Source organism: Ovis aries, chromosome 10, assembly GCF_016772045.2.
Source record: "Ovis aries strain OAR_USU_Benz2616 breed Rambouillet chromosome 10, ARS-UI_Ramb_v3.0, whole genome shotgun sequence".
Classification (NCBI taxonomy): domain Eukaryota; kingdom Metazoa; phylum Chordata; class Mammalia; order Artiodactyla; family Bovidae; genus Ovis; species Ovis aries.
Window position 1 is genome coordinate 35895375 of NC_056063.1, and position 21710 is coordinate 35917084.

General features: G+C 48.9%; 1 protein-coding gene across 4 annotated transcripts in view; it reads left to right on the forward strand.

Annotated features, from left to right (window-relative positions):
• The first annotated feature begins 859 nt into the window (after window positions 1-859).
• LATS2 (large tumor suppressor kinase 2) overlaps window positions 860-21710 on the forward strand; it is a 45462-nt gene continuing 24611 nt past the window's right edge. For 3 of the 4 annotated variants that reach the window (XM_042254907.2, XM_015098193.3, XM_042254908.2), the window contains exons 1-2: window positions 860-1049; window positions 10791-11321. In XM_042254907.2, coding sequence (XP_042110841.1) covers window positions 10992-11321 — 330 coding nt within the window. In that variant the 5' untranslated portion in view covers window positions 860-1049; window positions 10791-10991. Of the gene's footprint in view, window positions 1050-1432; window positions 3739-10790; window positions 11322-21710 lie in introns of those variants that run through there. The other variant, XM_060394486.1, reaches the window with a different exon arrangement.

The window sequence follows — 21710 nt, forward strand, 5'->3', positions numbered from 1 at the left end:
GCAAAGACTGGAGAGAAAGATGACACCCCCAGTTTCCTCCTGAGACCAGTTTCCAGCCTCCTTGCTGCCCGGCCACAGCTGTCATGATTTCCGCTTGAATGTCTTGCTGTCCTTGTTGGTACGAGTATACAGTACTTGATCAGTATTGGTTCTGCGACATTTGGTTTATTTATAAACACGCTGTTGTATTGTATATATAGTTCTGCACCTCGCTTTTCTCTCCTCTGCAATGATTTTTGAAGTCTATCTACACTCACGTTTCACTGAGCTATTTCACATATTTTATTTCCCCACTGTTCCCCACGGCTGGACTTTTAGGTTCTTCCTGATTTTTCACTATTGCAAACAATTCCAAAATTTGATTAGGTGTTTCACTCATAAATTGTAAAGTCCATTTTATTTACAGCCTATTTGTTTTATTTAGTTCTGTTTCTGTCGTCGAGGACAGAGCAAGGGAAGGACCTTTTCCCGCACACGAAGCGAGGAGGGGGCCGGCCCGGGCCGAGCGCAGGTGAGGGCTGAGGCCCGCGTCCAGGTGAGGGGCTGGGCGGGGCGCAGGTGCCTGGATCTGGCTTACCCCTGGGAGCTGAGCGGGAGGGCGGGGCGGGGCCGGCGGGCCCTCGCGGATAGTCCGGAGCCTGAGGCGCGGGAGGCGGGGCCGGCGTGGGCGGGGCCGGGTTGGCTGGGGGCGGGACCGGGCTGGCTGTGACGCGGGGCCGCCGCTGTGGGGGACGGGACGGGGTTGGCTGTGGGGGCGGGGCCGGAGAGGGGCGGGGTCGAGGCGGGGCCGCCGCCACCGCCGCGGGGAGCTGGGCGGGGTGGCGCTGACGCGACGGTCACGTGACGGCCCAGGAATGCCAACAATGTAGCGAATGTCCCGCTCGGGCTGCGCGCTGGGCCGCGGCGCTCGCGCCGGAAGATGGGGCCGCCCGCCCGCCAGCCCGCCGGCGCCCCGTGTCCCCGCCCGCTGGCCGCCCCCGGGCCCGGCGTCCCCAGCGAGGCCCCGGAGGCGCGGGCCAGGCGGCCGCGGACGGCGTAGACGGCGCGAGGTGAGCGGGGAGGTGGGGTCCAGACCCGGGACGGGGCGGCGGGCGGGGCCGCGCGCTCGGCCGGGGGGGTGGGTGTCCGCGCCGTCGGGCCGCCTCGGCCCCAGCCCCTCGGCCCCGCGGGCGGTGGTTCCCCGCCGAGGCTTCGCCCCGCTCCGGCTGGGCCGCGCCGCGCCCCCGGGCCACTCCCTCCCCCACCAGCTCCCCCACCCCGACCCGGCCCGAAGCCGGGCCTCCCGGGACCCCCGTGCCCGGCTCTGGGCTGGGTTCCGACCCGGCTCGCGGTCCTGGGGCGCCGGCGGAGGCAGGCGGGGCCTTGGTGGCACACCTGCCCGGCCCGCGGGCGTCGGCCGGGCCCGACCGGTGCGCTGGGCGTGCGGTCCACGGGCGGCGGGGCCGGGGTCTCGCCGGGCTGGAATCCCGGCTGGAGCCCTCGCCCGGGGCCTCACGGGGTCCAGCGCCTGGCAGGTAGAGTCAGTGGCCAGGCAGCTCTCTTCCCAAAGTGCTCAGCAAATACGTACGTTTTAAGAGGAAAGTTTGGCCACATTTTACTAAGAAACTTGAATGGAAAGTCACAAAATGTGTGTTGTTCACACAGGTGTTCAGTTTAAATTTTAACCCAGGAGTTGACAGGCCTTCCCTTAGTAATGGAGAAAGTAACTCCTGGCGAATTATTAGGAAAATTGTGCTAAGGAGACTTTGGTCCATATTTTCAGTTGAATTTAAGCTCCGTTCCCTGCAATGGATCACCATTTTTGAGCGCTCAATCTAGAGACTAAGCTGCTTTGTATCTTTTCCGTTTTTTTTTTTTTGTTTTTTTTTTTAGCAAATGTATTAAGGCAGTAAAAGGAAAATCTTCAAAATAAGAATGCACAGACTGTTTAAGAAAGTCTGTTTTAAATTATAATTAAGACACTGTTATTCAACCTCATAAAATTTGGTCACTGTTTAGTGAATATACCAGCATTCCTTTGAAATTAAAATTGCTGAACATTTAATAAATCTCAAAAAGTCAAGCAGTTTATTGAATAACATATCTGAGCAGAAGCTGTCATGAAAAATTATTAAGGTGAATTACTAGAATCTTGGAATTTTTGAACTGGAGAGAGTTCTTGCAGCTCTCCATCTGACTTGAAGTAGTTTTGACTTAGCTGTACCTATTTCTTTCTTTCCTTAGCAAATCCCCGGGTTGGTGGGAGGAACTTTTTCCTTTGGGGTGGGGGGATGTTTTTACCATAAGATGCCTTGTTATTTTGAATATCTTGTTGTAAATAGCCAGCTCTGGTCTCCTAAACCTCACTGCATGTGTGGGCTGGGGGTGGGGAGAGGTGTTGAAGCTGATAAATACCCCATAAACTCACAGGAAAGATTTGGGGAACTTTGGGGGGAGGTGTTCTGATTTGTATTGGAAAAAACAGATTAATGTAGTTTTTGAAAAGCTGCTCTTATATTTTATTTCATGGTCATAATAATGTGAAACTTCTAAATAATGTTCTTCACTGATTTTTAAAAGAATGATGGGTTTGAAGAAAGAAGATCAATTCCCTGCATTTACTTTGTTTTGACTGTAAATCTGCTGTAAAAAAAAAAAACTCTCTGAATCTCCTTCCTTTATAAAGACCGGTCCATCCTCACCAGTCCAGGGTCCCCAGCCCCATTGTGTGTGGGTGGCTGCTGCTCCTTGTGGAGATGGGGTTGGGTCTTATCACAGCAGCACCTGTAGAGGCTGCTGGGGCCTGAAGGTAGGTAGCCTGCTTTGCTGCTCACTTTCCTGTTGGTTGCTTTAAAGCCAGCAAAGGTTGATACCCTTGGACAGAGAGAGAACAGTTACAATGCTAAAATTAGGGTGGGAATTTGACTCTGACATTGTTCAGTGTTTGCCATTCACTCTAGGAAAACTTTGTATCTCTTGCCATCTGTCAACCTAGTAGTGACAGGTGTTTCTTTTTTTTACTTATTGTCTGAGTGCCAATATTTGCCGTTCATAGGAATTTTTCTGCAAGATAAGTGAACACTCATATTTTGTAGCATTGGTTTGCATTTATTATTAACTGTTCTGATTTTGTGGTACCAGGCAGATCCTGTAGTCTCTAAATGTAGTTGGGATGGTGAGAACCTTTCTGAGGATGTAAGTTGGCTTTTCAGTGGAGTGGGTCTTCGTTTGGGGTCGTGACTCCAGGCGGTGATCTTGAGCTGGAGTGCTGAGGACTGGCTTTTTCCTTACTCATTAACTCAGTCCTGTCCTGCTTCACAGGAGTGCCACTCCTGTGTTTTCATTAAATTGACCCAGAGGGTACCTCCCCCAACACACACCCACAGTTGTCTCCCTGTCTTTCTCTTCTGTGTTTTAGCCTTTTCACAGGAAGTCCCAGGCTCCAGGAATAGCTTCACACTTCCTCCGTCCAGTGTCAGCCCTTTCCCCTTTCCAGCTTTGGTGACACTACCCTTTCTCTGAGAGGTCTCTGAATAGGCCTGGTCACTGGGATTCCGGGGACAGTGACGGTCACCTCTGTCCACAGCAGTGGCTCAGGTGGTCAGAGCCCCGGCCAGGAAGTGTCTGACCCTGGGAAAGGAGGGTGTTGGAAGGAGGCAACGCTTCTCAAAGAGTGGAAGCCCTGCTGGAGCGTGGAAAGAACACAGGAGACTCACTTGCTGGGTTGCTTGCTGTGAGGAGTGCTGCACAGAACAGACCGTACGTTTATCCCTGGCCTGCCCATTCCGCATGGTGGTCTTGGGTACAGACTTCTATAGCTTGATGGTTTTTATGCTGCTGTTCATAATGTGTGTGTCTGTGTGTCGGTATACACACACACGGATGTCTGTGTATATATATCATACCGATGTCGTGTATAAAGCCAGTAAGGCATGTGGTGGTTTCTTTTCCCTGGGTCTGAAACTTACTTGGAGGTGAGGCTCTGTCTTACCTGGATAACCTGACGTACCGTCCAGCACAGCATTTGACACATGTGGAAGACCTCTGTGCCCTCTGAAATGTTGTGGTTGCACCCTTGATTGGAAGGATGTTTTCAGGGACTCTTCTGGTGAGGGGTGGCCCTGGCATGGGGTTTCCTGGCCGGGGCAGCCCTGGAGTCGGCCATCAGCGTGGTGGTTTATGATTCTGGCGTTCAGCACCTGGCTGGAGGCCTGACCCGGCTGCCTGATCTCGTTTCAGCTTTGCTAGTTAATTATAGTAAAGATACGATTTAACTAATAACTGGAATTTTAGGTCCAAGAAATAGTGTTTAAAAAAATGCCGTATGTCATTAGTGTGGGTTCCGCAGGACGTAGGTTTCATTGGTTCCCTGGTCGGTGCTGAATGTGTACTTGGCAGCCTGTGAGGTTGTGAAGCACTTGGAGGAATTAGAATTAGAATTCTTGAACATCTGATAACATTTTCCAGGATTGGTTGAAGGATAGGATTGAGTTTGGTAGGGCCACATTAAGGTTTGCTTAGAATACTGTTCTTCATATTGTTTTTAGTGGAGCCGCCTGGACTCGGGATAGGCCTTAGCCATTGTCTCAGCCCCAGATTTGAAAATGAGTTTTGTTTTGTGAGTTGCATTGCAGTTTTAAAATTCCAGTGTCATATAGTTTCTTCTGAGATATATTTAAGTCAGTTGATACCTAAGATAAGTCCCGACATTAGACTGCTTTGTTTGCTACCCACCCCACCTTTTTTTTTGGTGCACCGTGGGGTCTTAGTTCTCTGGCCTCAGTAGTGAAAACAAAGAATTCTAACCACTGCACCACCAGGAATGTATGCTAAGTCGTTTCAGCTGTGCGCAACTCTTTGCAACCCCATGGACTGTACCCGCCAGGCTCCTCTGTCCATGGGGTTCTCCAGGCAGGAATACCAGAGTGGGTTGCCATGCCCTCTTCCAGGGGACCTTCCTGACCCAGGGATTGAACCCATGTCCCTTATGTCTCCTGCATTGGCAGGCCGGTTCTTTACCACTAGCGCCCCCTGGGAAGCCTGTATAATTTTATTAATTTATTTTTGGCTGTGATGGGTCTTTGACACTGTGCAGATTTTCTCTAGTTGTGGGGAGCGGGGGCTACTGTCGTTGAGGTATGCAGGTGGCTTCTCTTGTCACGGAGCGCAAGCTCCAGGCACAAGGTCTCAGTAGTTACAGCACATGGACTCGGTAGTTGCGGCTCCCGGGCTCTAGAGCACAGGCTCAGTAGTTCTGGTGCACCAGTTTAGTTGCTCCATGGCATGTGGGGTCTTCCCAGACCAGGGATCGAACCCATGTCTTCTGCATTGGCAGGCAGATTCTTTACCACTGAGCCACCAGGGAGGCCCACCCTCATTTTTTTAAGACCCTTGAGACCTTAGGTCGTAGGGCTCTTGGGCCTTTTGAAATTCTGGGTGAGAGAGCTTATTAAAATGATACTGTAGTATGTCAAGAGAGGCTCATTTCCAGCTGCAGTCGTAATTGACTGATGAGTATTCTCATGAAAAATGCTTTCAGAAGTTCATAATTTTGCCATGAAATCAATTGTCGTCAAACTAAAGTGTAAAATACAAGGAAGGTCTCAAGCTGAGAAAATACTTGGATTCTTTGTGCGACTGAGGGAAAGCTTCATCCTTCCCTAGTGATTCAGGCAGGACAGGCCTGCCGGTAGGTGTCTGGCACCATCACCGAGGAAGCCAGGTGTGCCTAGGGGAGCACGGTGGGAAGAGGATGATCGCAGGGAGCGAGGGTCCTCCCGCCCCCTCTACACAAGGAGCTTTCCCAGGTGCAGGTTGAGGGGCTGTCACTGAATAACTCTGTCACCTTTTCTGTATGTTTGAAAATCTTCATAATGAAATGCTGAGGGGGTGGAAAAGAAAGGACAGACACCACTACGTCTGACCTGGATTCCGTTCAGGGGCACCTCCCCACCCCCGCCCCCCCCACCCCACCCCCGGTGTTTCTTAGCTCATGTGTAAATGCAAACATGTCCAGTCTCTCCTGCACTGCTTGGCTTTATAATCGGGATGTTTGTGGGACCCACAGGCACTCAAGAGTAACTGGGGGTGTGTGGCCTTGGGCAGCTGCTCCCCGGTGTGTTTCCGTGTGGGGTGGGGGGTTGCAGGCGATTCAGACCTCCGTCTGTGAGCGGGGTGCACTTGTGTCAGCACCAGGGCTGGGGTTCGGCTTTTCCCAGCACAGTTGTGTTTGGAGGGGGAGCATGGTCAGACCTTGGCCCGCTGGATATGAATGTTAGATGCATTGGTGTAATGCTTATCATTTTAACCATTCCTGAGTGTACAGTTCAGTGGCAGTAAATACATGCGCACTGTCACTGCAGTCACTGCCACAGTCCGGACTTTTTCAGTGTCCCAAACAGAAGCTCTGTACCCATTAAGTAATAACCTTCTCAGCCCAGCCCTGGTCACTGCAGCCCACCTTGTCTCTGGATTTGCCTCATTAGAGTCACGTAGCGTTTTCCTTCTGTGTCTGGCTTCCTTCAAGCAGCATAATGTCCTCAAGGTTCATCCACATTGTGGCTTGTTGGCTCCCCTGGTGGCTCAGCAGTAAAGAACCCGCCTGGAATCCAGGAGACATGGGTTCGATCCCTGGGTCGGGAGGATCCCATGGAGAAGGAAATGGTGACCCACTCCAGTATGCTTGCCTGAAAAATCCCATGGACAGAGGAGCCTGGTGGGTTATAGTCCATGGGGTTGCAAAGACTCCAACACGACTTAGTGACTGAACACCAGCTTGTGTCAGAGCTTTACTACTTTTTCTGGCTGAGCAATATAGTGCACTTGTGCAGCTTCTTACAGTGGTTTTTGTATAAACATCAGAAATACTGCATCTGAAGCTTGGAGAAGGGGCACAGCCCCTGCTGAGTGCTCTCCCGAGACCCCCGGGGGCCCGGTTTCAGCTCCAGCCCCGGACAGGGCACAGACCCAGGCAGTGGGCAGCGGCTCCCACCTCAATTTTCACAGTTCTTGCAGTTCAGGTGCTGGGGCCTGGGGCGGGTGGGGAGGCTGGGGGTGAACAGCAGGGTCTCTGAGGTTGGGTGGGTGAAGGGCCCTCTACTCTGGAGAGGTTTACAGCTGGGAGCCCTGAGGTTCATGTGGTGAGCAGGTGGGAGGGGGTTGTCCCTGGACACAGGGCAGGCTTGCCACGCTCCAGCTGGAGGAAGAACCAGGTCCTCAGAGCTGTGCAGCCTGGATCAGGCTGCAGGCATGTGTTCACACAGAGTCTAATGGTGTCAGCTTTCCCCTGTCTGAGCTTTTCTCTCTTTAAAAAGAAAGATACTTTAACTTTATAAACATTGTTATCAAAATCTCACTTTTTGACATTGAAGCACAGCTGATTTACCCTGTTAATTTAGACTCTTCAGTAAAGTGACTCAAATATGCACATAAGAGAGCTGAGCACCGAAGAATTGATGCTTTTGAACTGTGATGTTGGAGAAGACTCTGGAGAGTCCCTTGGACTGCAAGGAGATCCAACCAGTCTATCCTAAAGGAGATCAGTCCTGGGTGTTCTTTGGAAAGAATGATGCTAAAGCTGAAACTCCAGTACTTTGGCCACCTCATGCGAAAAGTTGACTCATTGGAAAAGACATGCTGGGAAAGATTGAGGGCTGGAGCAGAAGGGGACAACAGAGGATGAGATGGCTGGATGGCATCACTGACTCGATGGACGTGAGTTTGAGTGAACTCCAGGAGTTGGTGATGGATAAGGAGGCCTGGTGTGCTGCAATTCATGGGGTCGCAAAGAGTCGGACACGACTGAGCAACTGAACTGAAACACTATTTTTCTATTCTTTTCCATTGTGGCTTATTGCAGGATATTAAATATAGTTTCCTGTGCTATACATTGGGATCTTGTTTATCCATTCTATATATAATAGTCTGTATCTGCTAACCTCAAACTCCTAATCCGACACTCCCCCTCACAACCTTGCCCGTGGCAACCACAAGTCTGCTCTGTATGCCTATGAGTCTGTTTCTGCTTCATAGATAGGCTCTTTTGTGTCATATTTTAGATTTCACATATAAGTGATGTCATATGGTGTTAGTCTTTCTCTGTTTGACTCACTTCACTTAGTACAATAATCTCTTTAAGTTCATTCTTTTTAATGGCTGAGTAGTATTTCATTGAGTATATGTACCACATCTTCATCCACTCATCAGTTGATGGACATTTAGGTTGCTGCCATATTCTGGCTATTGTATTAATGAATAGTGCTGCTATGAATATAGGGGTGCATGTATCATTTTGAAGTAGAGTTTTCTCCAGATATGTGCCCAGGAGTGGGATTGCTGGATCATGTGTTAACTGTATTTTTAGTTTTACTGGGAACCTCCGTACAATTCTGCACAGTGGCTGTATCAATTTACATTCGCATCAACATTGTAGGAGTGTTCCCTTTTCTCTACATCCTCTCTCAGTTCAGTTCAGTCGAGTCCGACTCTTTGCGACCCCATAAATTGCAGCACGCCAGGCCTCCTTGTCTATCACCAACTCCCGGAGTTCACTCAAACTCACGTCCATCGAGTCGGTGATGCCATCCAGCCATCTCATCCTCTGTCGTCCCCTTCTGCTCCTGCCCCCAATCCCTCCCAGCATCAGGGTCTTTTCCAATGAGTCAACTCTTCGCATGAGGTGGCCAAAGTACTGGAGTTTCAGCTTTAGCATCATTCCTTCCAGTGAGCACCCAGGACTGATCTCCTTTAGGATGGACTGGTTGGATTTCCTTGCAATCCAAGGGACTCTCCAGAGTCTTCTCCAACACCACAGTTCAAAAGCATCGATTCTTCGGCGCTCAGCTTTCTTCACAGTCCAACTCTCACATCCATACATGACCACAGGAAAAACCATAGCCTTGACTAGACGGACCTTTGTTGGCAAAGTAATGTCTCTGCTTTTGAATATGCTATCTAGGTTGGTCCTAACTTTCCTTCCAAGGAGTAAGAGTCTTTTAATTTCATGGCTGAAGTCACCATCTGCAGTGATTTTGGAGCCCAAAAAAATAAAGGCTGACACTGTTTCCACTGTTTCCCCATCTGTAGGCCATGAAGTGATGGGACCAGATGCCATGAATGTTGAGCTTTAAGCCAACTTTTTCACTCTCCTCTTTCACTTTCATCAAGAGGCTTTATAGTTCCTCTTTCTGCCATAAGAGTGGTGTCATCTGCATATCTGAGGTTATTGATATTTCTCCCAGCAATCTTGAGTCCAGCTTGTGCTTCTTCCAGCCCAGCCTTTCTCATGATGTACTCTGCATATAAGTTAAATAAGCAGAGTGACAATATACAGCCTTGACATATTCCTTTTCCTATTTGGAACCAGTCTGTTGTTCCATGTCCAGTTCTAACTGTTGCTTCCTGACCTGCATATAGGTTTCTCAAGAGGCAGGTCAGGTGGTCTGGTATTCCCATCACTTTCAGAATTTTCCACAGTTTGTTGTGATCCACACAGTCAAAGGGTTTGGCATAGTCAATAAAGCAGAAATAGATGTTTTCTGGAACTCTCTTCCTTTTTTGATGATCCAGCAGATGTTGGCAATTTGATCTCTGGTTCCTCTGCCTTTTCTAAAACCAGCTTGAACATCTGGAAGTTCACGGTTCATGTGTTGCTGAAGCCTGGCTTGGAGAATTTTGAGCATTACTTTACTAGCATGAGAAATGAGTGCAGTTGTGTGGTAGTTTGAGCATTCTTTGGTATTGCCTTTCTTTGGGAGTAGAATGAAAACTGACCTTTTCCAGTCCTGTGGCCACTGCTGAGTTTTCCAAACTTGCTGGCATATTGAGTGCAGCACTTTCACAGCATCATCTTTCAGGATTTGAAATAGCTCAACTGGAAACATCACCTCCGCTAACCTTGTTGATAGTGATGCTTTCTAAGGCCCACTTGACTTCATATTCCAGGATGTCTGGCTCTAGGTGAGTGATCACACCATTGTGATTATCTTGGTCGTGAAGATCTTTTTTGTATAGTTCTTCTGTGTATTCTTGCCACCTCTTCTTAATATCTTCTGCTTCTGTTGGGTCCATACCATCCTTTATCAAGCCCATCTTTGCATGAAATGTTGTTCCCTTGGTATCTCTACTTTTCTTGAAGAGATCTCTAATCTTTCCCATTCTGTCATTTTCCTCTATTTCTTTGCATTGATCTCTGAGTAAGGCTTTCTTATCTCTTCTTGCTATTGTTTGGAACTCTGCATTCAGATGCTTATATCTTTCCTTTTTTCCTTTTTGTTATTTGTAGACATTTTGATGTTGGCCATTCTGACCAGTGTGAGGTGATACCTCATTGTGGTTTTGATTTGCATTTCTCTAATAATTAGTGATGTTGAGCATCTTGACATGTGCCTGTTGACCATCTGTATGTCGTCTTTAGAGAAATGTCTGTTTAGGTCTTCTGCCCATTTTTTGATTAGGTTGTTTTTGTTGTCGTCGTTGAGTTTGTCCATTCCTAAAAAGTACTGCTAACATTATGTGGGAAACACCAGCAATGCTGCTAAGGGGCTTCCCTCATAGCTCAGTTGGTAAAGAATCTGCCTGCAATGCAGGAGACCCGGGTTCTATTCCTGAGTCAGGAAGATCCCCTGGTGAAGGAAATGGCAACCCACTCCAGTATTCTTGCCTGGAAAATTTCACTGACAGAGGAGCCTGGAGGGCTACAGTCCATGGGGTTGCAAGAGTTGGACACAACTTTGTGACTAAACCATCACAAAAAAGTACTGCTAACATTATGTGGGAAACACCAGTGAACACCTTCTGATTTTCCTTTTCAGGTGGAGATGATCTTCAAAATGAAGACCCTGGAAAATGTTTGGTTCTCTGTAGGAACTACAAAAATGGAAGGAAAGGACACTTTCAAAAGGAAACTGTTGTGAAAGCGTGTTTACAGCTAACTGATACTGTTGGTCTTGTCCCTTAAACAATAAAACGCTTTAAGAAGATTGTATTTATGGTCAGAGGAACCTGGGCTGACCATGCGGCCGAAGACCTTCCCTGCCACCACATACTCGGGGAACAGCCGGCAGCGGCTGCAGGAGATCCGGGAGGGGCTGAAGCAGCCGCCTGTGGGGCCGGGCAGTGACGCCACCCTGGACGCCAAGGTCCTAGGGGGCAAGGTCCTGGGGGGCAAGGACACTGCCCGGCAGCAGCAGATGAGGAGTGCCCCGAAGTTTGGGCCGTACCAGAAAGCCCTGCGGGAGATCAGATACTCCTTGCTCCCCTTTGCTAACGAGTCGGGCACCTCAGCCGCCACAGAAGTGAACAGACAGATGCTGCAGGAGCTGGTGGATGCGGGCTGTGACCAGGTGGGTACAGGCCCCAGAGGCTGCCTGTGGGCTGGCCCAGGGATAGCTCATTTAGGGTACAGAGGAGCCCTGCAAATGTCCCTGGAGAGGGGTGTCTGGGCTACAAGCCCCTTCTCCTCGAAACCGTCCCGTGAGCTACTTTCCTTCTCCAGCACGATCCAGAGATCTGAGCTCTCCGCAAAGGGTGCCCCTGGGAGGACTGGCAAGCTTTCCCCCATAGCCCTTTTTAAGGTTTATTTGGCTTATTCTGGGCTGTAATGGGAAAGAGACAGCTTCCTTTAACCTGTTTTTGTTTTGTGCGTTTTTTAATTCAGGGGGAAGGTTGATTAGCATGAAGTGGCTCTTTGACTCTTTTTCCTCCTGTTTTAAAAGATAGCACGTACACTGTTAGAGGAGATGTAACTATATTAAAGAAAAGAGACTAGAATAAAAAGCTTCAGAAATCATCAGAATGGTGCAACACAGTGTGACGTCTCCAGTTAGTGGTGTGAAAGTGAAAGTCGCTCAGTCGTGTCTGACTCTTTGCAACCCCATGGACTATACAGCCCATGGAATTCTCCAGGCCAGAATACTGTGGGTAGCCTTTCCCTTCTCCAGGGGATCTTCCCAACCCAGCAATCAAACCCAGGTCTCCCACATTGCAGGCAGATTCTTTACCAGCTGAGCCACAAGGGAAGCCCACGAATACTGGAGTAGGTAGCCTATCCCTTCTCCAGGGGATCTTCCTGACCCAGAAATTGAACTGGGGTCTCCTGCTTTGCAGGTGGATTCTTTACCAACTGAGCTATCAGGGTGGAGGCACCAAATACACGTAAACACACACGGGAACCATGTATTTAGCGATGCTGAGCTGTGCATGGGGTATCAGTGACACGTAACCAGTAAAAATGCCCTTGCCTCATGAAACGGCTTCTGAAGGCAGGTGCTTTGCCAGCACCTGTTGTGTGGAAGTCAGCTGGGTGAATGAGGACACAAGCCGGACACTTCTGGTGCTTGGGGACTGAGCAGGGTTCATGCTCAGGGCACCTCAGGAAGGCTTGAGCACCTTCAGTTCCTTAGAAATAACCTAATTATGCACTCCTGGCCTCGGAGTCCCGGGACCTGGGAGAAAAGAAACAACTCCCCCTTTTACTTCTGAAAGCTCCGTCAAACCTCTTGTAGTTTCTTACCAGATAATCTACATTTCTCAGACAATCTGTTTGTGAGACTAGTGGTGCTGCTTGCAGGCTTCCTGGAGCCTCTGGGCCGTGCGGGAACTCTCCTGTGGGTGATGAGCTTTATTGTGTTGAGAGCTGCTCCCCTCCAGCCCAGGGCTGTGAGCAACGGGTGCAGAGTGGTTAGTGCAAGTGACAGCAGAGGCTCCACCGTTCTCTCTGTGCGCATGTGAAGCAAGATCAGCTGCCAGCTGCTACCCGCTGACAGACAGGTGAGATGGTTGTGATGGTCAGAAGGAGCCAGCCATCCCGGGGAAATAGTGGGGAGAGTGCAGAGACTCAGCCTGACTGCAGAACTGAAAACCTCCTCCTGTAAGTCACTTACAAACAAAAGAGCTGTTTTTGCAGTTGTGTTATAAAGAAACAAATCAGGCAAATGATCCAGAATTCAGGTGGGATCTCATTGTGGTAAAATCCATTAGTGATAATTGCAGTGCAGGAAATAATGAAGTGGGTACTGTTTCTAATACATTAAAACACATATAAAATGAAGTATTGGGGTACCCTGTAAGTTCCCATCAGCATTTAACTTATGTTAACTGCTAATAGAAAGGACTGCCATTTTAATGCTCCTGAAATAATCCATCAGTTTGGTGTATAGTGTTACTTTATGATTTAAAACAACTCTGCCCTCACTCTGACCTTCCAACTCAGACTTTTTCCTGTCCTGGTTAGAGGGTACATTTCCTTTCAGAGAAATCTGGTTCGAAAGTTATTATCTGGGGGCTTCCCTGGTGGTCCAGTGGCTTAGGCCCCCCACTTCCAATGCAGGAGGTTGGCTTTAATTGCTGGTTGGGGAACTAAGATCCAACATGCTGTGAGGTGCGGCCAAAATGGGGGAAAAGAATTTTAAAAAAGATTCCTAAGGCACATGGAAGGATGTTCAACATCACTAATCAAGAGAAATGCAAATCAAACCTAGAGTGAAGTACCCCCTCACAGAGGTCAGAATGGTCATTATCAGAAAGTCAACAAATAAATGCTAGAGAGGGTGTGGAGAAAACAGAATCATCCTACACTGTTGGTGGGAACGTAAACTGGTGCAGCCACTATGGAGAACAGTATCGAGGTTTCTTAAAAAACTAAACGTAGAGTTACTGCATGTCCCAGCAATCCCACTCCTGGGTGTAAATCCAGAAAATATAAAAACTCTAGTTCAGAAAGATATAACCACTTCTGTGTTCAGAGCAGCATTGTTTACAATAGCTGAGACACGGCAGCAACCTAAATTTATGTCGGAATGAGTGGATAAGATGTGTGTGTATACACATACACAGTTTCATATGTGTCTGCCATAAACAATGAAATAATGCCATTTGCAGCAACATGGATGCAACTTAGAGATTGTCAAATTCAGTGAAGCAAGTCATAGAAAGATAATCATTAGTTATATGTGGAACCTGATTTTTTTAAAAGATACAAATGAATTTATTTACAAAATAGTCTTACAGATATCAAAAACAACCTTATGGTTACCAAAGGCGAAATGTGGAGGGGAGGGATAAATAAGGAGTTTGTAACATATACACACTAATATGTAAAACAGGTAACCAACAAGGACTTACATATAGCACAAGGAGCTCTACTCAATATCCTATGAAAACGTATGTGAGAAAATCTGAAAAAGAATAATAGAGGTATATGTATAATTGAATCACTTCGCTGTACACCTGCAACTGATGACATTATAAATCAAAGATACACCAATTAAGAAAGAAAATGATGCCCAGGTGGGAGGAATACCAAAGGGCAGCCATTGGCAAAGTACCCAGTTGAAGAGTCAAGAGGGGACTTGATGTTTTATCACTTATCACAAGTGTTCGATCACTTATTTTTTAATACGTGGTCAGAATGATGTGTGCCAGAAGAGGTCACTGCCTGTCTGAAAGCAGACCCTTGTGTTTTTCTCCGGGAAGGTCCCCTTGTGGACGCAGCGAGGCCCGTGGTCTTCTGTCGGGTCGGTGACTCTGGAGGCGGCTCGGAAGGGGATGAGAGCTGCCTGCGCGCGGAGTCTCCGCTGTGGGGTGTGGGGTCCTGGGTGGAGGAGGGCTGAGGGGCACCGCAGGGTCACCGGGTGAGGTGGCTCCTCTGAGTCGAAGACCAGGGGTGTGTGGGGCCGAGCTCGGGCCGCGCCCCCAGAGCGGCACCCCCACACCCTGCCCTGCCGTGTGAGGGGCGCCGGGCGCGCAGCCTGTGCATCCGCTGTGGAGACAGCGGGAGGGCGGTGGGCAGCTGGGAGCGCGGCCTGGCGGCCTGTGGACGGAGGGCCTCCCTGCCCGCAGGTCCAGGCGGAGCCGTCGTGACGGAGAGGCGGGGTCGGAGCGAGGGCACCGCTCACGAGAAACCCATGGCCCTGGACCCCCAGACAGATGAGCCGATGAGAAAGCAACCAAGCTTAGTTTTTTGAGAGATTTAAAATATTCGAAAATTCAAGCAAAACCGCACGCTTTTGTTTTTCTAAACGTGTGATTCCTCTACGCCCGCGGGGGGTGCCCGCCGGCTCCAGGAGGTACTCAGATGGGACCTGCCTCCGGCCGGGAGGCTGAACCTCCTTGACCCGTGCCGAGAACACAGCGGGCACACCCGGACAGGCAGCCACGCAGGGACTGTGGGACCTCCCTGGAGGCCCGGGGCTGAGACTCCCCGCTCCCAGTGCAGGGGCTTGGGTGCGGTCCCTCCTGGGGCACTGAGCCCTGTGTGCAGCCGCTAAGAGTTTACAGGCCGCAAACAGATGCCGCAACTGAAAGATCCCAGTGCCACAGCTCAAGAAGCGGCGCAGCAAAACACGTAAAAACAAGTAGCTGAAAACAAAACAGAGGCACGCAGTAGCTTCCTGGGAGAGTTGGTGTGGAGCAGACTGTCCCACTCGGGCACCTGGGTGACGGTATCAGGACAGTGACTCACTTGTAAAATTTATTTATTTTTAAAACCAAAAACATTTTGTATTGGGGCACAGCTGGTTAATAACGTTGTGATAGTTTCAGGTGGACAGCAAAGGGACTCAGCCATATGTGTACATGTATCCATTCTCCCCCAAACTCCCCACCTATCCAGGCTGCCACATAACACTGACTGCTCACCTTGTTGGATGCTACACGGTTCTACAGACACCTGACATGAGCTGAGTGTCTAAGGTTTCAGAGACCTTTTTCCTAAAATAATTTTTATTATTTACTTTTGGCTGTGCTTGTTGCCGTGTGCAGGCTTTCTCTGGTTGCGGTGAGCTGGAGTGACTCTTCGTTGTGGGTGCATGGGCATCTCATGCGGTGGTTTCTCTAGAGCACGTGGGTTTCAGTAGTTGTGACACATGGGTATGACAGTTGTGGCTTAGGGGCTCTGGAGCATGGACTCGAGTATATGTGGCTCTGGGCTTAGTTGCTCTGCTGCCTGTGGGATCTTCCTGGACCAGGGTTCAAACCAGTGTCCTTTGCACTGCAAGACAGACTCTTAACAATTGGACCACCAGGGAAGTCCCTCAGAGACCTTTCTGATGTGTCTGTGTATGCGCTAGCCTGGGAGTGGGGAGGTCCTGCGTGAATGAGGCGGTCCAGAGGAGGGAGGCTACTTGAGGGGTGACTCTTCCCCAAGCCACTTGTGGCTCCTGTGAAGAAAGGAGTTATCTTCTGATGGGAAGGTGTCGACTGCTGACAGCACTCGGGCATTTTTAGTGAGGTGTTTTTCCAACTACAGAGCAGGATCCTTGAATGAGTGGAATAATCAGTTTTGTGGGCTCTGATAACAGTGCAGAGTCAGATCACACATAAATAAGGTTAAGTGTTGTTCTTATGAAATTGTGAGAGTGAAGACAAAACTGCTGTGTACTGTAGATGGGCTGCTAGCCTTTCCTGCCTGGAGCATGGCAGGCTACCTGTAACTCCTGGAGGCTCCACATTCCTCAGAAATGGAGAGAAGCCCTGATTTTAAAACTGAAAATTATATTTTCACTACCCTTTTTTCAAAACTAAATTGTCATAAAACAGATTGGATCTTTGTTTAGTTTAGGGTGTTCAGCTAGAAAAAGAATACTAAGTATTGTGAATTTCTGAGAAAGGAGATTTCATTTGATTGAATCTGTAAAGCCACTCAGCAGACATTCTTTTTTTTTTTTTTTTTTTGGAGTACTACACTCTACCTTTATTGGTCCGGTAACGCCTGGTCTGCCGCTCTGATGGGACCTTTGGGCTCAGAGCAATCATGCTGGGTCCCTGCAGCCGGCAGTGTTCGTGTTACTGCCGGGCTCATGCCTCTCTGCCCCAGGGGTGGAAGTGTGTTGTCGCTGGGGATCTCAGCCTCTCACTCTGCCGGAAGGCCTTCCTGACAGATGACTTGAGGAGGTGTCCAGCGAATCATTTTTCCTTCAGCATACTTCACTGCAGTGCTGGCCGAGGGAGCAGGGCGCTCACACCGCAGCGCTGGAGCTCCATGTATTCCACATGGGGTCGCTGGGCGGCGCTCTACCTGCCAGCCTCCCTCCTCTAGCTGCTGCCCCAGCATCCGTGTGCTGCAGGCTGCCCACTGGGCTCCGAAGGTTGGCAGGCCTCTCCATCCATCCACGATGGGCGGCTGTGTCACAGACCCCACCTTCCCTGGAAGTCCAGTGGTTAAGATTCCTTGTGGCGAGGACAAAAAGTTGTTTTCTCTTATCTGTTTTTTCCTCTAAATTATTTAGCATTTTAATCCCACTTCCTTATTTAACTTTAAAATGATCTGTTTACATTTAGTGGAAGGACAAGGAAGGGGACATTTCAAAGAGTAAATAAACAGAACATTCCAACACAACTTGCAGGATTCTGGTATAGCCTTTACCAAGGTCAGGGCTTGTGTCACAGCCTTTCATTACCTTTCCTGCCTGTTTTAGAGCTTGTCTACAGAAAATCAGCCTCTTTGCATAGATTTTAGAATCATAGCACATGCTAATTTTTGCTTTTATGAGGTAATAAGTATTCCCTTGAGCACATTGCTCAGTGTAAGAAATGAGAACATCCTTTGGCTTCAAGTCAGCGACTAATCCCATCCAGGTGGGACTGACTTGGTGGCCCAGAGCAGCCTAGTTTTACCTGCCACCACAGCTGCTGTAACTGGCCCAGGCGGCGGGCAGGTGGGTGGTGAGAACCTGCAGGTGGGGACTTCTCCCTAGCACCCATAGCGGAGAGGGGACTTTGACAGTGCTGGCATCAGTTGCTCTATAACAGACACAAGTTCTCTGAGCTCCTCTCCCTCCACCCCATCCTTGTCATCATTGTAATTTTGAGTAAATCGCTCATGTGCCTTGTTGTTAAGTCGCTAAGTCGTGTCTGACTCTGCTACCACATGGACTGCAGCACACCAGGCTTCCCTGTCCTTCACTCTCTCCCAGAGTTTGCTCAGACTTATGTTCATTTAGTCACTGATGACATCCAACCATCTAATCCTCTGCTGCCCTCTTCTCCTTCTCCTCCTTTCCCAGCATCAGGGTCTCTTCCAGTGAGTCAGTTCTTCGCATCAGGTGGCCAAAGTATCAGAGCTTCAGCTTCAGCATCAGTCCTTCCAATGAATATTCAGGGTTAATTTCCTTTAGGATTGACTGATTGGATCTCCTTGCCGTCCAAGGGACTCTCAAGAGTCTTCTCCAATACAATTCAAAGGTATCAATTCTTTGCCACCCGGCCTTCTTTATGGTCCAACTCTCACATGTGTACATAATTACTGGAAAAACCATAGATAACTTTGACTTATATGGACCTTTGTTGGCAAAGTGATGTCTGGTTTTTAATACACTGTCTAGGTTTGTTATAGCTTTCCTCCCAGGGAGCAAGCATCTTTTAATTTCATGGTTGCAGTCATCCATCTTAGTCTCGCCTTTTCCATCTTTGACACTTGGCTGGTGGCGCTCATTTCTCGGGGTGACTGGCAGGCAGGACAGGGCTTAGGTACAGAGCCCTCTGCACGCCTTCACTCTGCTGGCATCCTGCTGAGTTCTTGCCAACAGCCTCTCCATGCAGACTCTCCAGCAGGGGCTCACATTTTGGAAATTCTTGGCCTAGGGCCGAGCCTCCTGGTATACAGACTGCCCCACGTGGGGTCACTCGGTTGTTTTCTCAGAGAAAATATCCATGCTCTGCTGTGGATGACCAGTTACTGTCCAGGGTTCAGTCCGCCACCTGCTGGCACAGGACCAGCCAGAGATCACAGCTTCCCTGAGACAAGGAGCATATGTGTAGCCAGGTCACACACAGCAGAGCACATGTGTCACGTGTATCCACAGAGCAAGAAAAGGATACACGTGCTGACACGCAGCGGGAGCCCCCACACATGCACAGTCTCTGGAAGCCAGTCTTGATGGAGGGAAGGAAGCATCTGTATGACATCTGCATCCTGACATCCCTGCCCCTGGTCGCCCGTGGGCTGACTGTCCCCTGCACAGTGGGACCACAGCTGCACAGGGGCTACTGTGGACACACATGAGACACAGCAGCTGCTCATTTTAAAAGTGTGGACTGGAGCTTGAAGGTCTGTGACAAGGATGCTTGGTGAGGAGGCCTGTGTGCTTTTTGCAGGGAAACGTCCAAATGGCAGGACTGGACGGCAGTAGTTATCTGCCCGGGAGAGTCTTCCCCCATAATCAGCCTGCTGAGTCCCAGGAGCCGACGCCGGCTTGTCACTGGTGATGAAACCTGCAGTGGTGCTTCTGCTCTGCCGGCTGCCCCCGTCCTTTGGTGCAGACTTGTCCCCGCCGGTCAGGCGGTCCCCCCAACGGGGCCTGTCTCCCAATCCCTTGCCGCCCACATGTGTGCCCTGGGCCTGGGGTCCTGCTACTCACACACTGGCCCTTCGCCTCCCAGTTCTTCCTCCAGCACTGTGGGCTGAGACAGACTGAATCTGTGTTAAGAAAACCAGAGTTCCCAACAAGAATGAATTCAAATTCCACATAAATTCATTACTGAAAAAAATAGATGTGTTTTTCTTCAAAAGAGGTTGGACCTAAATTACCATAACAACTGTATACAAGACTATAGTGCTTCTTTAAGAACAAATCATGGAGATATAAGAATAGTTTTGTAGTTAAATATGAATCCAACCAAACTTCTTATTTGAGGGACTATGAAGTTGCAAGATGATGTAGAAAGCAGTACTTCCTGCTGACTGTGCAGCCAGATTATGACAAATAGAAGCAAGTGAAAGTGAAGTCACTCAGTCATGTCCAACTCCTTTCGACCCTGTGGACTGTAGCCCACCAGGCTCCTCCGTCCATGGGATTCTCCAGGCAAGAGTACTGGAGTGGGTTGCCATTTCCTTCTCCAAGGGATCTTCCCGACCCAGGGATTGAACCCAGGTCTCCTGCATTGCAGGCAGACGCTTTAACCTCTGAGCCACCAGGGAAGCCCTAATAGAAGCAAAGTTGGTGCTTTATTATCAGGCTTCTAACAGGACAACTGTAATAATCTATGGGATATATTGGAATAAAAATACATTTTTAAGGTTCTTAAGTTTCACTTATCACACCAGTAATCAATATTGCGATAATGTTCTCATTTTCTGGTGAAATATTATTTCTTGGTGTTTTGTTAAATCTCTGTTCGTGATTATATTAAATATCTGTAAATTTAACTTTCCATAAAACTGATCTTAACAAATTCAATTTATTTAGCAAACCCAACCATTCAGAGTTGAGGTAAAATTAATAAGTGGGTATATTTTTCAGGTTATACCTGCAGTAAAAGTAGTTACCCACTGTCTACTGCTATGTAACAAACCATCCCAGAAGTTTTAGCGGCTGAAGAACAACCATAGTTTATTACTTATTATGATCCTCTGGGCTGTCCAGCTGTGTTGGTGGGGTTGAGCATCCAGGCTGTTTGCTCACATGTTGGAACTGTAGCTGAGTCTGGGGGCTGGCATTGGCCTGATCCTGCCCCCTGGAGCAGACTGCAGGCCATCAAGATTCTAGGGGCAGAGCTGAGCCTGTGCACATGAGACTGCAGGTGTTGTCATGCTCATTTCTGGACACAGGGACATGTGAAGAGAATAGAAGGTTCAGGACAGTTGACTGGTCTGTGGTTCCCCGTACCCTGCTCTGACTGACTACCAGCCAAGAATACCTTTTCTCCTCCGTCTGCCCACATCCTGCTGTCTTTGAAGAGCCAGCTGTGTGTCCTCATCTGGCCTGAGGACAGTCCCTGGTTCCTCTCCCTTCTCTGGCCCTCTTCCCCGAAACTCATCCTAGCAGTGTTGGGGGGTGGGGGCTGCTTGTCTTTCCAGGACTGTTCTGGAAGAGGTGGGGGGAGCTGTCCTGCCAGGCCTGTCCCGGGGACCCATGCTCTCTCACCCACTGTAGCCCTTCCCCTGGCTCCCTCCCTAGTGTGGGGGAAGGCTGATTCTCTGACTTCCACAGACCAGACAGGAATGTCTCCATCCAGTCACAGAAGTTTTCTCAGGAGGAGCAGAACAAAGTCTTCCAGGCCTACCATCAAGATCTGGGTGGGGTCAGTTTGTGTGAGGAAGAGGAAACAGAGATCAAAGATCTGGGTGGGGTCAGTATGTGAGAGGCAGAAGAACCAGAGATCAAATTGCCAACATCCGTTGGATCATCGAAAAAGCAAGAGTTCCAGAAAAACATTTACTTCTTTATTGACTATGCCAAAGCCTTTGACTGTGTGGATCACAACAAACTGTGGAAAATTCTTCAAGAGTTGGAATACCAGACCACTTGACCTGCCTTCTGAGAAATCTGTTTGCAGGTCAAGAAGCAACAGTTAGAACTGGACATGGAACAACAGACTGGTTCCAAACTGGGAAAGGAGTACATCAAGGCTGTATATTGTCACCCTGCTTACTTAACTTACATGCAGAGTAGTACATCATGCGAAATGCCAGACTAGATGAAGCACAAGCTGGACTCAAGATTGCCAGCAGAAATATCAATAACCTCAGATATGCAGATGACACCACCCTTATGGCAGAAAGCAAAGAACTAAAGAGCCTCTTGATGAAAGTGAAAGAGGAGAGTGAAAAAGATGGCTTAAAACTCAACATTCAGAAAATGAAGATCATGGCATCTGGTCCCATCACTTCATGGCAAATAGATGGGGAAACAATGGAAACACTGACAGACTCAATTTTTGAGGGGCTCCAAAATCACTGCAGATGGTGACTGCAGGTATGAAATTAAAAGATGCTTGCTGCTTGGAAGAAAAGC